Source organism: Pleurodeles waltl, chromosome 4_1 (genome assembly GCF_031143425.1).
Source record: "Pleurodeles waltl isolate 20211129_DDA chromosome 4_1, aPleWal1.hap1.20221129, whole genome shotgun sequence".
In the NCBI taxonomy this organism is placed as follows: Eukaryota; Metazoa; Chordata; class Amphibia; order Caudata; family Salamandridae; genus Pleurodeles; species Pleurodeles waltl.
In genome coordinates, this window is record NC_090442.1 from 287,133,401 (window position 1) to 287,148,317 (window position 14,917).

A 14,917-nucleotide genomic window follows, 5' to 3' on the forward strand; every position below is an offset into this window, starting at 1 on the left:
AGGTATCAAGTGAGGGAACAGTAAGAAAATGACAGCCATCTCCACGGCGGTGCGTACCGTCACTGCCAGCGTACATCGTCATTGGCTCCTGGGACCCATAGGGCCCAATGTTAACCAACACTGAATTGCGGCGCGTTCTTCGACCGCCTACCGCGACGGAGTACAATGCCAGCGCAGTTACCTCATTTCCCCTTGTCCCACCTTACAGGTCAGGCAACTGCCATTTCAGGGGGCCATATGGCAGGGAAAAAAACTGTGTCACACCTATTTAGGCCTGGAATACGGACAGATAAAGGCACATTGCGAATTACCTAATAACACATTGTGATACCTAAATGTTGGATGACCCTCTGCTCGCTGTTCTCCTCCATAGGGCACATCTGCTGGGGCAGGTGATGAGATGGCGACATCCTCCGGTGTACAGATCCCTGGTGGACCTGTCGACAATGGAAGAGAGACATATCATTATCACATACAGACTCGATCGTGCAACAGTCCTGGAACTGTGTGCCCAGTTGGAGCCAGACCTGATTTCCGCTATCCGCCATCCCACAGGAATTCCCCCTCTAGTGCAGGTTCTGCCTGTACTCCATTTCCTGGCCAGTGGGTCTTTTCAAACAACAGTGGCCATGGCATCAGGGATGTCCCAGCCAATGTTCCCTAATGTGTTGTCCAGAGTGTTGGCTGCCCTGCTGTAACACATGTGCAGCTACATCGTTTTCCCTTAGGTGGAGGATTTGCCCACAGTGAAAGGTGACTTCTATGCCCTGGGACATATCCCCAACATCTCGTCTCCCCCCTGCAGGAATGAACAGGTGTACAGAAACCAGAAAAGCTACCATTCACTGAATGTGCAGATGGTGTGTTTGGCAGACCAGTACATCTCCCATGTGAATGCCAAGTATCCTGGCTCTGTGCATGACGCTTACATTTTAAGGAATAGCAGCATCCCTTATGTGATGGGGCAACTCCAGAGGCACTGTGTGTGGCTAATAGGTGAGCCCAAGGTCCCAACACAGTAGACATAGGTGTCTGGGTATGGGGCTGTCCCTAAGGGTTAGTGTCTGTCTAACAGTTGTCCCTCAACATATGCAGGTGACTCTGGTTACCCCAACCTGTCATGGCTACTGACCCCAGTGAGGAATCCCAGGACAAGGGCAGAGGAACGCTACAATGAGGCACTTGGGCGAACTAGGAGGATTATAGAATTCACCTTCGGCCTCCTGAAGGCCAGATTCCGGTGCCTCCATCTCACAGGTGGCTCCCTATACTACTCACCGAAGAAGGTGTGCCAGATAATCGTTGCCTGCTGTATGTTGCACAACCTGGCATTGCGACGACAGGTGCCTTTTCTGCAGGAGGATGGGCCAGATGGTGGTCTTGTGACAGCTGTGGAGCCTGTGGACAGTGAAGAAGAGGTGGCAGAAGAAGAAGATGTAGACAACCAAAACAACATCATCATGCAATACTTCCAGTGAGACACAGGTAAGAAGATGTAACTGCTTCCCTCATACTATTGTTGGAGCTATCATAAGTCTGTCATTTTCACTCAGTATATGGACCCTGACTTGTTACTTTGCCTTTCCATTTCACAGATCTGGGTCCCACTTTGTGCCCTCTGCTATGTTTACTGCTGGCCTACAGCTGTGTTACATTGGTATGTGAACAAGTACATTGACATTGCTATATTCCAGAGGTTTTGCAATTACACATTTGTGAAAGCACAGACTGACTCCAGATTGTTTTGTAATTCAAGTGTGTTTATTTCTGTGCAAATAAGTGGAGGGGGTGTGAAATGGGCAGGGGTGATGGTGCAGGAATGTCCATGGTAGAGTCCAGTCTATTTGTTTCACAGGTGCATTGTCCAATGGGGCATAGGAAGTTGAGCAATGGCAGTTTAAGGTGGACAGGGTGTCAAAGTGGGACAGAAGGGTGACATTCAGGGGTGCCTTATTTCCTGGCGGGGGTCTTGGCAATGTTCTCTGCCTGTTCCTGGATCTCAGGGACCATATGCAGGGCGGTTCTCCTTCTGCAGGGGATGCGGTGCTGGTGGCCTGTTGTTCCTTTGGCGGTGCCTCCTGTCTACTAGCGTCGGCGGAGGTGGAGGGCTGTTCATTGTCCAGGCTAGTGTCAGGGCCCCGTTGGTGTGCCGCTGTGTCCCTCCTGGTGTTGACAAGGTCTGCCAGCACCCCTGCAATGGTGACCAGGGTGGTGTTGATGGACTTCAAGTCCTCCCTGATCCCCAGGTAGTGTTCCTCCTGCAGCCGCTGGGTCTCCTGAAACTTGGCCAGTACCGTGCCCATGGTCTCCTGGGAATGGTGGTAAGCTCCCATGATGTTGGAGAGTGCCTCGTGGAGAGTGGGTTCCCTGGGCCTGTCCTCCCCCTGTCACACAGCAGTCCTCCCAGCTTTCCTGTTATCCTGTACCTCTGTCCCCTGAACCGTGTGCCCACTGCCCCCAGGTCCCTGATCATCCTGCGTTAGTGGGTTTGCCTGGGTTCCCTGTAGTGGTGGACACACTGCTGATTGACGTGCCCTGGGGACAGAGGGATGGGCCCGCTGGGTGGGTGCTGTGGCGGTGTTTCCTGAGGGGGGAGGTTCAGTGGTGGTTTTTGACTTTGTCAGGGGAACCAACTGTCCAGAGGTCCCTGATAGGCCAGGCTGGTCATTGGATCCAGGCGTGCAGAGCTGCTGTCATCACTGTGGGCCTCTTCTGTGGGGGGACTGGATATGTCTGCCCCCTCCTGTCCGGTGACGTTGGGTAGGGGTCCTGTTGGGGTGTGAATGCATAATCTTAGTATCTGTGTGTGCCATCTTGTGCAATGGGTGAGTTAACCTCTACTCCTGTGCTTGCATTATTGTCGTGGCCCTTGTGTGATTGGTGATTTTGGGGCATGAGTGAGTCTCTAGACTGGACATGCTTTGGTGATTGGCGTCCATGCATTGGTGTTACATGCAGGGCTTGGTTTTGGGATGTGTGGGTTGTGGTAGTGGGGTATCTGTGTGGTGTTGGGGTGATGGGTGTGAGGGTGAGGGTGAGGGTGGGAGTATGTGATGACATGCAGGTGGGGGGGATAAAGTAGTTAAGATATGACTTAACAGAGTCCAGTCCTCCTGCTACTCCTGCGAGGCCCTCAGGATGCAGTATTGCCAAGACTTGCTCCTCCCATGTTGTTAGTTGTGGGGGAGGAGTTGGAGGTCCACCGCCAGTCCTCTGTACAGCAATCTGGTGTCTGGATACCACAGAACCTACCTTCCCCCGTAGGTCGTTCCACCTCTTTCTGATGTCATCCCAGGTTCTTGGATGCTGTCCCACTGCGTTGACCCTGTCGACGATTCTCCGCCATAGCTCCATCTTCCTAGCAATGTATGTCTGCTGCACCTGTGATTTGAATAGCTGTGGCTCTACCCGGATGATTTCCTCCACCATGACCCTGAGCTCCTCCTCTGAAAACCTGGGGTATCTTTGAGGCGCCATGATGTGGTGTGTGTGATGTGTGAGGTGCTGTCTGTTGTGATGTGTGAGGGGATATGTTGGTGTGTGTTGTTTGAGGTGCGTGGATGTTGTATAAGTGATGGTGTTATGTGTCTGTGGATGCTGGTGTTGTGTTAGCTCATCTCTCTCTCTTGCCTTTTTTTTCAAACTTTTTGTTGTAAGGGTTTGTGGGTGATGTGGGTGTGTGCTTTATATTGGGTTGGGTGTGTGGGTGTGGTGTGTGTATGTGCGTCAGGTGTGTGTATTTTGAATTGTTCAATGTGGTTGTGTTTTGTAAATGTGTGTGTATTTTGAGTGCGGCGGTGTGTACCGCCAATGGATTACCGCGGTTGAAAGGCCGCTGCGTTGATTCGTGGGTCGTGATAGTGTGGGCGTATTCTTGTTGGCGTGACGGTGTGGGTTTTGGTATCGTAGTTTATCACTGACCTTTGGTGTGGTGGACTTGTGTGGGTGTCTGTATTGTGGCGGATTCCGAGCTGTGAGTCGTAATACCTGTAGCGGAATTCCGCCGCCTCAACGGTAAGTTGGCGGTCTTCATCACGGGGGAAAGCGGGATTTACCGCCAGGGTTGTAATGAGGACCTTAATTTCTATTTCAAGATATTTAACTTCAACATATGCAATAGAATGCAACCTGTATAGTTCCTGGTGGTTTTCAATAAAATAGAGGGAAACATTTTGTAAACATTTCGCATTGAGTTCCTCAGCTGTGATTCGATCACTCAATCAATCATTCATTGGTAGAGCGGGCTACTCACCCGCGACGGTCTCAAGGCGCAGAGGGGTGGGCGGGAGAGATGCTACTGCTCGAACAGCCAGGTCTTGAGCCATTTCCTGAAGGTCAGCAGGTCCCGAGTCTGTCGTAGGTTGATCGGGAGGGTGTTCCAGGTCTTGGCGGCGAGGTGATTCAACCTATAAGACTTGAATTTGGTTTGCTGAGTGCTTGTGTTATGGGCATGGCTTTTGTGATCTGTTAGGGTATTTGTGTGTGTCACCTTTAGAGGGATCTCAGAGAGAACTGATGAATAGGGATACTTGTAGAGTTGGCTTCACCACAAGTAATCAGTCAAATATATATTTATTGTATAATCAGCTTTACAACAAGGAAGACACCCAGTAACAGCGAACTCCAACTGCCACCGATCTCCGTCTCAGTCACCGCTCTGTATTCCCACCATGTCACACATGACATGCGCTGGCATTCCAAAGCAGAGGACAGTAATTGACAATCTAGAGCGGTTAACAGCCAACACTACACATCTTCCTTCCCCCTTTATAACAAAAAAAACAGAAGAACTGAAAACTAAGATCATATCACAACACATAACTTTACATTATACTATTATACATACAGTAGTCTTCAAACCTTTTTGGTTTAATAATTTTTTAACCAGATCTACTCCACATTTCCCCTCTACTAGAAAGCAACATTTCAGTTCTCATTGGAGCAAGTCCATTATTGCCATGGTTATATCATTGATGTCACTGGTTTCTCGGCTAATATCATTGGTGTCAATAATTTCTCGCCATGCATGTGAACCAGTCTCCTTTCCACTATGCTGCAACCACATTTCAACTTTGTTTCCAACTTTTTGTCCCCACCATGTAAAACCTTTCTTCCACATATTCTCTTCCTTGCCTTTACACCTTGACAACGCAGACATGTGCCACACTCTACCATCACTCAATTTTGCAGAAAATGTCTACCACACTTATAGGCGGAGAAAATCTGTCCTGACACTTTCCCATAGGTTTGCTATCTTCCCCCTTTATAACAAGTAACGAGGAAGACACATCAATATTATTATTATTGTGGATTTTCTGCTGTAGTATAGTATGGCTTCTGGCAACACCTGGAACTTGTCACCTCACACAACCTTTTCCTCCAGTTTCTGGTGTACCTATTTTGAAGTAGAAGAATGGTGTGAATGTTTCAAAAATTATATATCAGCCATTGATGATGAAGAGGAACTTACAGCAGAGAAACACATTCGAATTCTGTTACATTGCTTAGGCCCTGGTGGATTGAAAGTGTTCAACAATATAAATATAAAACCAAGGCAAGAGGGCCAAGGAGACGTGTATGTGAACACACTTGAAGATTTGAATAACTATTATAGACCTATAGTTTGCGTTGTTGTTGACCGTTACAAATTCTTTCATAGAAAACAAGGGAAAGATGAACTTGTTGAAGATTATGCTTCTGCATTAAAGAATTTGGCAATTAACTGTAGAGTTGGCAATCTGCATGATGAACTCATTTGGGATCAGATTGTCATGCAGTCATCAAATTCAAGCATTCAAGACAATTAATGGGCTAAAGGAGAGAATTCCTTGTATGAAGTCATTGGAATTGTTCAAAGAGCAGAATTAACAGGAAGATGTGCTAAAGCAGTCTTAGTGGAAAGTAAAAATGAAGATGCTACAGTTGCAAGAGTTAAAGGAAAAAGATTGTCTTAGGATCAAAAGAAAATGAGTATAGGAAAAACAGAGGTAGAACTGAAAGGTCTTAGTAATGAAAATAGATAAAGATGTTATAGGTGTGGAAGTTGTGAGCACCTTGCTAATGATAAATGGTGGCCCAGCTAGGTGGGCATTTTCAGAGAGTTTGTCAAAAGAAAACTGGTGGGGGTGGTAATGTGCTAGAACTAGATGACAATAGCACATCGGAGGAGGATGAATTTTGTGTGTATGTATTGTGTGTGGATGGTTCTCAGTAACCGCCCGATCCAAAATGGCGACACATTGACGTAATACTCACGCAAAACAGCTGCACGTACACTTGGTTCATGTTCCACTTACGTGAACCGCATATGACGTGCGCGTTCCAAGAGAGCCGTTGAGATTCGCTTACAGGATAACAAGCCAAATCTGTTAGAAACTTCTAGTTGTAGATTCCTTACCTTAGAATTTCCCCCAGGTGTCAGACTGGATCCAGAGATTTTTCTTCGAGCAATATCCTTGCGCATCGGCAGGTGGTGTCTGTCGGCTCCGTTGGCATCATAGTCGCCATGATGACGTCGGGAGTAGTATATAGACGCCTCCCTCGTGCAGTGACGTCAGTTATTTTCTTTCCATACCCTGCGCTGATCCGGAGAAGAGCTACCCAGGCTATTTTTGGGCCGAATTCGATCGTTTTGTCAAGTTTTTCTGTGAAACTTTGGTGCGTCGAGGATGTCCCTGAAGAATGGGTTCAAGCCATGTGAGGACTGTCATCGTACGATGTCGGTGACGGATCCTCATTGGGTTTGTCTGTGGTGTCTCGAGCGCAACCACGACCCGAAGTCATGCCCTGAGTGCGAGGCCATGCACCCGAAGGCTTTGAGGGAGCAGTCCCTAAAGCTTATGGCAGCCCGGCACTCGACTCCGCATAGGTCCCGGTCTCGCTCGAGAGGAAGGTCTAGAGATCGGTCGCGGAGTCATCATCACTCGTCTTCTTCTAAATCCTCGGGTCAAGGTAAGAAGAAGAAGTCGAAGAAGTCCCATCACTCTCGACTTCGCCCCGTCGCTCGGCCGACACAACAAGGGAGGAGCACCCACGAACAAGGCCTCCATCCTCGGAGCCTGCGTCTGGGTCGGCTCCACACTTTCCCGAGTTTCCCGGAGCCGGAGCGACCCCCACCCAGCTTAGAGTTTTATGAGGCCATACTTGGGCGGTCCGACCCCGATATGATGCCTTTGGTCCCAATGGGTTCGGCTGAGGGGCCGGCTACTTTGGCTCTGGCCACCTAGGTCACCTCCGGATCCGTCTGCGGATCCGCACCGGCGCCAGTCGCACCCTTGAGACCTTCCCCAGCACCGGGTCGATTATCGACACTCCCTATGTCGGTAGTGCCCACTATCAACGGCGACCTAATTCTTATCCCAGACGACTCAGAGCGGCGTCGGCCGACACCACCTTTGACTACGATGAGGCCTATTCGCCCTAGGTCAGATTCGGACCCTTTTTCTTATGGGTACAAATACGGGGAAGGATTGGAGGGGTCCCTGGACCTTTATGAAAACCAGGATGACCCTTCTATGGACTGGGCTCAGGAACTGGGTGAATCCAGTGGTCTGGATACTGCTCATGATGCTGGCATGCTGTCTTCTTCTACCGTGGCTATGGCAGAGGGAGCTACTTATGGTATGGTGGTCGGTAGGACAGCTGAGATCCTTGGTCTTGAGCTTCCCACTGTTGAGGTCAGGTCTAATCTTCTGACGGAGGTGCTTCAGCCTGGGGCTTCTACTTCAGAACCCCTTTTGCTGTTTAATGAAGCCCTCACCGATGTACTTTTGGGTACATGGTCCAAACCCAACACAGGGGCTCCTGAGAATGGAACTATTGCACAACGCCATCGGCATGCTCCAAACGACCCTAAATTCCTGTCCCAACACCCCACCCATGAGAGTCCTGTTATCCAGGCTTCCTCTTCTTCAGGCACATTCCCTTCCGCACCCTCGGACAGGGAATCCAAAAGACTGGAACAGTTTGGCAAGAAGTTATTTTCTTCCTCCAGTCTCGCTCTGCGGTCTGTGAATATTGCATGCCTTTTGAGCCGCTATACCCACTCGTGTGGGATACGGTTGTGCAAGTCCTGCTGCAGATATCGGAAGAGGCCCATGCTATCGTCTCCAAAGCTCTGAACAATGGGCAGATCGGTTGCTACGACAGTGGCCTTACGACACCACGCCTGGTTACGTGCTTCTGGTTTTTCTGGGGATGTCTAACAGTCACTCTTGGACATGCCCTTTAATGGCCCCTGCCTCTTCGGAGACAAAGCGGACTCGGCCTTGGAGAGATTCAAGGATTCCCGGCCTACGGCTCAGTCCCTCTGTATTTCCTCTCCCCCTCGCCCACCATAGTCCACTTTTTGACCCTTTCGTGGCCACGGAAGGGGCTCCCTGTCACGTCTTCCACCCAGTCATCGTGCCACGCACACTGTTCAGCCACTGCGTGGCAGGGGACACGGAATACCATGTGGCCATGGGACAGAGAACCAGAGGTCTGCCCAGTCCACTTCTGCACCCGTTGCAGCCTCTAAACCCTCCTAGTTCGGCCCCACGCTCCCGTTTAGTTGGTGGCAGGATTCGCCATCATCTGCCCCACTGGGAAAACATCACCACGGACAGGTGGGTTTTGCAGATCGTTCGAAAGGGCTACTCCCTCCCTTTCGAATCTGCTCCACCACCCATGCCACCATCCTTCAATCACCTTCCAGATGATCATTTGGTGCTTCTCCACCAGGAAGTCACAGCTCTCTTGGCCAAGGGTGCTATAGAAAAGGTCCCTATGCCAGAAGTAGGTTGTGGTTGTTATTCCCGCTACTTTCTGATACCGAAAAAGGACAAGGGCTTTTGTCTTATCCTAGACCTTTTGGACCTAAACTACTTCCTCAAGAAGGAGAAATTCAAAATGCTCACCCTGGCTCAGGTTCTGTCTGTCTTGGACCCAGGAGACTGGATGGTAGTGTTGGACTTTCTGGATGCTTATTCCCAGATCTTTATCCTACCCACAGACATTACCTACGATTCGTGGTAGGTCATGAGCACTCAGTTTACCGTACTCCCCTTTGGCCTTACCAGCGCCCCTCGGGTGTTCACGAAAGTGATGGCGGTGGTTGCAGCTCATCTGCACAGGTTAGGGTTCTCAGTATTCCCCTACCTCGACAACTGGCTGTTGAAGGCGGACTCTCCCCAGAAAGTCATCTCCCACCTTCAGAGTACGGCAAACCTCCCGCACGCGCCCGGGGTTCACTATAAACGTGCCGAAGTCACACCTGACTCCCTCTCAGTCGCTCCCTTTCATCGGAGCGGTTCTGGAAACAGTGCAGTTTCGGGCTTATCCTCCCGAAAAGCGAGTCCAAGACATTCAGGCTATGATTACGATCTTTAGGCCTCGGGCTTGGGTTTCGGTCAGACTGACTCTGAGGCTGCTGGGCCTCATGGCCTCCTGCATCCTGCTAGTGACACATGCCAGATGGCATATGTGGGCTCTGCCGTGGGACCTGTAGTTCCAGTGGGCGCAGCATCAGGGGAATCTCTCCAACCTGGTCCAGATCTCAGAGGAGACTTCGAAAGACCTGCAGTGGTGGCTTTCGAATCCGCATTGGGTCCACAGCAGATCCCTCTCCCTTCCCCAACTAGATCTATCTATAGTGACAGATGTGTCACTTCTGGAGTTGGAAATCAGAGGAGTCTGGGCTCCATATCAATCTGCTGGAGCTCTGGGCGATCAGGCTTGTGTTGAAAGCATTCCTTCCCTCTCTCAAAGGGAAAGTGGTGCAGGTTTTCACGGACAATACTACCGCAATGTGGTACTCCAACAAACAGGGCAGAGTAAGCTCCTGGACCATTTGTCAGGAGGCACTACTATGGCTGGAACATCAGGGCATTACCCTGATGGTTCAATATCTGGCGGGCTCCCTCAACGCCAGAGCCGACGAACTAAGCCGTCGATGTCCAGCCGATCACAAATGGCGTCTCCATCTGGAGGTGGCACAAGGTCTCTTTCAGCAGTTGGGAGAGCCTTGGTTAGATCTGTTCACCTCCGCGGAGAATGCGCAATGTCAGCTGTTTTGTGCGTTGGAGTTTCCAAGGCGGCACTCGCTCGGAGACGCTTTTCGTCTCGAGTGGAACTCCGGCCTCCTTTCCGCCTTTCCGCCTATACCTCTTCTGCCCAGAGTTCTCAAGAAAATTAGGAACGACCGGGCCCAAGTCATCTTGGTGGCTCCGGACTGGGCACAGAGAGTATGGTATCCAGAGCTACTGAGCATGTCTATCTATCCTCCACTCAGACTGCCTCTTCGGGCGGATCTTCTGTCGCAGCAACAGGGGATGGTTCTTCACCCGAACCTGTCCAACCTCTGCCTTCATGTGTGGAGATTCAGCGGCACCAGTTGACAGCTTTTGCCCTTCCACCCGAAGTCTGCAATGTTATCTTGGCAGCCAGGCATCCATCAACCAAAACTGTATACGCCTGTCGTTGGAAAAAATTTGTGGCATGGTGTACCAACAAATCTGTTGATCCCCTTTCCGCCCCTCTATCTGAGGTTCTTCTGTTCATTCTTTCTTTGGCCCAGCAGGGCTCTGCTTTGGGCACCCTTAAAGGGTATTTATCTGCCATTTCAGTCTTTCTTAGGCTACCTGATCAGCCCTCACTCTTTAAATCTCCTATTGTGAGTAGATTCCTAAAAGGGCTCACCCATTTATTTCCACCCACTTCATTTATCATGCCTCAGTGGGACCTTAATCTTGTACTTACTTATTTGATGTGTACCCCCTTTGGGCCAATGCATAACTGTCCCTTGCAGCTCCTCGCCTTTGCAACTGTCTTTCTGGTCGCTATCACCTCTGCTCGCAGGGTGAGTGAGCTTCAGGCCCTTTCCTCAAAACCTCCATACTTATCTGTGCACCCTGACAAAGTAGTGTTGCGCACTAGGGCTTCCTTCCTTCCTAAGGTGGTTACACCCTTTCATGTAGGCCAGTCCATCACTCTGTGTACTTTCTACGCACCCCCACATCCTTCCCATGAGGAAGAGAGACTGCACTGTCTGGACCCAAGAAGAGCGTTGGCATTCAAACGTACTAAAGTTTTCCAGGTGGACGATCAACTCTTCTTTGGATATGTGGGTGCGAAAAAAGGGAAGGCGGTGCAAAAGCATAAAATCTCTCAATGGGTGCTTCTTTGCATCAAAATGTGCTACGCCTTGGCCTAAAAGCAGCCTCCTTAAGGCTTGTGTGCTCATTCCACCAGAGCAACTGCTGCTTCCACTGCGTTAGCACGCGGAGTTCCTGTCCTGGATATCTGCCAGGCAGCTACGTGGGCGTCCCTGCACACGTTTGCTAAGCACTACTGCCTGGACAGTCAGGTCCATCGGGATGGCTATTTTGGTCGTTCGGTCCTGCGGGACTTCCTAGTATGATCTTGGTTCGCAGCCCACCACCGAGGATGACATTGCTTGGGTATCTATTCTAAAGTAAGGCATCTGCAACTAGAAGTCTCTATCAGATGTACAAGTTACTTACCTTCGGTAATGAAATATCTGGTGGAGACATATTCTAGTTGCAGATTCCTTACCGCCCACCCATCCTTCCTGCTTGCAAACTGATTTCTAGGGACAGGGATCCCCCCTTTCAGGTCCTTAGCTCAGGCGCACCAATCTCAGTGTTCTTAGCGGCTCTGCGCTTTGTCGTGGAAAGTCGTCAAAATAAACTGACATCACTGCGTGAGCGCGGCGTCTACATACTACTCCCGACGTCATCACGGCCACCATGACGCCAACAACACACGTGGAGTCTACCGACGCCACCTGCCGACGCGCAAGGGTATTGCTCGAAGAAAAATCGCCGGATCCAGACTGACGCCTGGGGGAAATTCTAAGGTAAGGAATCTACAACTAGAATATGTCTCTACCAGATATTTCGTTACTGAAGTTAAGTAACTTGTACTTCATTGCAAAATTGAAAAAAAGATACACACAACCGGCCTCGATCCATATGAGCGACTATCCAGGTAAGAAATGGAAAATCAATCCAGTAGAAACTTGCAGCACACTGATGGTGGTTGTTTAACGTAGCGCTGATCTACACCAAAGGTTCTTAGAAAATTCCTCCAACTCGTAGCCACTTCTGTAAAGTTGGCTTCACCACAAGTAATTTGTTGAATATATATTTGGTGTATAATAATCAGCTTTACAACAAGGAAGACACCCAGTAACAGCAAGCTCCAACTGCCACCGCTCTCCTTCTCAGTCACCGCTCTGGAATCCCACCATGTCACACATGACACTCATTGGCATTCCAAATCGGACGACCGCAATTGGCAATCTAGAGCGGGTAACAGCTAACACTACAATACTTTTAGACGGAAGGGGACTGCAGTTCCTTCTACAATGTGTTTTACAACCCTCTGGGCACTCTGCCAATCCATGGACGTCATTTAGGGGTTGCAGTTAAAGTCCACTGGCTTGCCCCTGATACCTCTATTCTTAGCTACCCCTGGCATCAGAGATGGCAAAATCGGTGCCAAGTTCACAAGGCGTTCGCCATTATGGGTGTTGAAGTTTCACCAACTATGTTTTCTGCTATTTATATTGTACTAATAGTAAATATCGTATATTTACCATTTGCTAAATTAACTTAAATAACTTTTAAATGTATGTTGTGTGAATGCCTGCGGGTGCGACTTTGTTTCTGGAGTAAGTGTGAGTGAAAGTGAGTCAGTGGCAGACAGTGAGTGAGAATGAGTTAGTGTCACCAAGTGCGTATGAGTGAGTGAAGTTGAGCGAGAATGAGTGAGTGAGACTAATGGTGAGTGTAATGAGTGGATGAGTGTGAATGATTTAGAGTGAGTTTGAGGGAGTGTGAGAGAATGAGTGGCAGTGAGTGAGAATGGCTGAGTAAGAGTGAGAACGTATGAGTGAGTAAGCGTGAATGTGAGTGTGAATAAATGAGTGAGACTGAGTGTGAATCAATGAGTGAGAATGTTAAAGTGAGTGAGAATAAATTTGCAACTCGACAAATCACTGTGGTTATTGCTTTGGTAAAAACAAAATTGCCTTTATTTTGAATTATCTCTCAACCATAACGTGTGTCATATTCTATCTATCAAGGCAAATGCCTTTCCATTGAAAGTTGTAACTGGCGCATGGGCTGTTTTAGATTACAATGAATGCACTTGCACGTTATGTATTAATTGAATCCAAGGTTTAAATAACGTTATTTTTGCACCTCATACACTAATATCACAACACAGACAGTTTTCTTGAACTTGGAGTATCGTCAGTGAATAATGCACAGACATTCATATTATCCCTAAAATGAGCACAATAGTTTTAACAATTTTACATGTTAATATGCTTGAATATTTACTGTGTTTTATGATTTTAATATGGATTGTATGACATTATGATGATGTGTTGAGATCTGTTGCGGTCATTACTTATCCATGCTCGCATCTCCTATGTTCCACTGTGTACACGATATTTCCTGACTGTGTTCATTATGTGTCTGCAGGCATCTCCATAACAATCGCATCGACTCCATGGGAAATAAATGCTTTGATGGACTCCACAGCTTAGAGACTTTGTGAGTTGCCTTTTTATCTGTATTAATGTGTTTAACTTTTTCAACTGCACTTTGATATTCCAAGAGGCGAAACTAGACTGACAGGCAAAGTAGCCTTCTTTGCTGGATTCGCTGTAATGGATCATTGTTATAGGGACCATGTGACAAAACACTGTTTTACATAAAATATGGTGCACATTAAATTCAGACATTGATGTGTTCTCACTTTATGCAGACTTATTGCTACTTACATTTTGTGCATTTGTTTTTAATAGACAGGTCAACATTCTCTTTTAAAACCAAATGCCATAGTGCAAAGTCTACAGTCATCTTAGAAGTACAAAATGACATTCCTTAAAGGTCGACACGTTTTATGCAGGAAGTTCTTATGGATGCCCAATAGTATTTTGGAAGATAGAAGAGGCTGATATGGACATACAAAGCAAAAGGCAGACACTGATGGTATGAAACACTGCACTCTACAAAGTGAGTGCCTCTATATCCGCAAAAAGCCAAAATGTCCACAAAAAGTTAGTATAGCCTGTGTCATAAGTGGAAAACCGAGCAATAAGAACACCTCACACTGATCTGGCTCACCTTCTCTGGATGGAGATTGGAGAACTGGGTTATTTACCAAAAGATCCAGCAACTGCAAGCGATGAACATATCCTTCGTCCCTAGCTCGTGTCTCAGCCTACACCAGAGAACCATTTAGGTACCCTAATATTTAAGAGTTATACACACGGACTTAATAACAATTTACTTTCATATTGAGAAACTATCTGAAAGTATCACAGGGAAGCCAGGCGCCAACAAACAGTTCTAAACACCTGAATAACGGAGCAGAACCAGTATAAATATGATTCACAACTGTTACTGTCACACAACCTTCACAAGTGACATTCTGTATGCAGTACAACCAGCAACAGCCTGGAACTCCTGTCTTTGCAGATATGGTATTTGAGGAAGCCACACCCTCACACACTGGAGATACATAGCTTTAGTTGGTCTGTCAACCATCTGTGATGTCCGCAGTCTTCATTAGTGGGGAACCAAAATATTCATGCCCGTGTTTGCACAGATGTCAGCATGAGCATGATAAATATGACTGATGGTGTTATTTGATTGGCAATAGATAGGCACAGCATGTAGGAAGTTGGCTCCGTATATACTATTTCAAAGTAAAAAATAGTGTGCACAGAGTCCAAGGGTTCCCCTTAGAGGTAAGATAGTGGCAAAATTAGATAATTCTAATGCTCTTTTTTGTGGTAGTGTGGTCGAGCAGTAGGCTTATCAGAGGGTAGTGTTAAGGCTTTGTTGTACACACACAGGCAATAAATGAGGAACACATACTCAAAGACTTACTCCAGGCCAAT

At 48.0% G+C, this 14,917-nt stretch overlaps 1 protein-coding gene across 3 annotated transcripts in view; it reads left to right on the forward strand.

The window, feature by feature from the left end:
• The window catches only part of LGR5 (leucine rich repeat containing G protein-coupled receptor 5), a 1,160,674-nt gene that overhangs the window by 473,044 nt on the left and 672,713 nt on the right, over positions 1-14,917 (forward strand). For all 3 annotated transcript variants that reach the window (XM_069228343.1, XM_069228341.1, XM_069228342.1), the window contains one exon: positions 13,491-13,562. In XM_069228343.1, the coding sequence (XP_069084444.1) occupies positions 13,491-13,562 (72 nt within the window). The remainder of the gene's footprint in view (positions 1-13,490; positions 13,563-14,917) is intronic.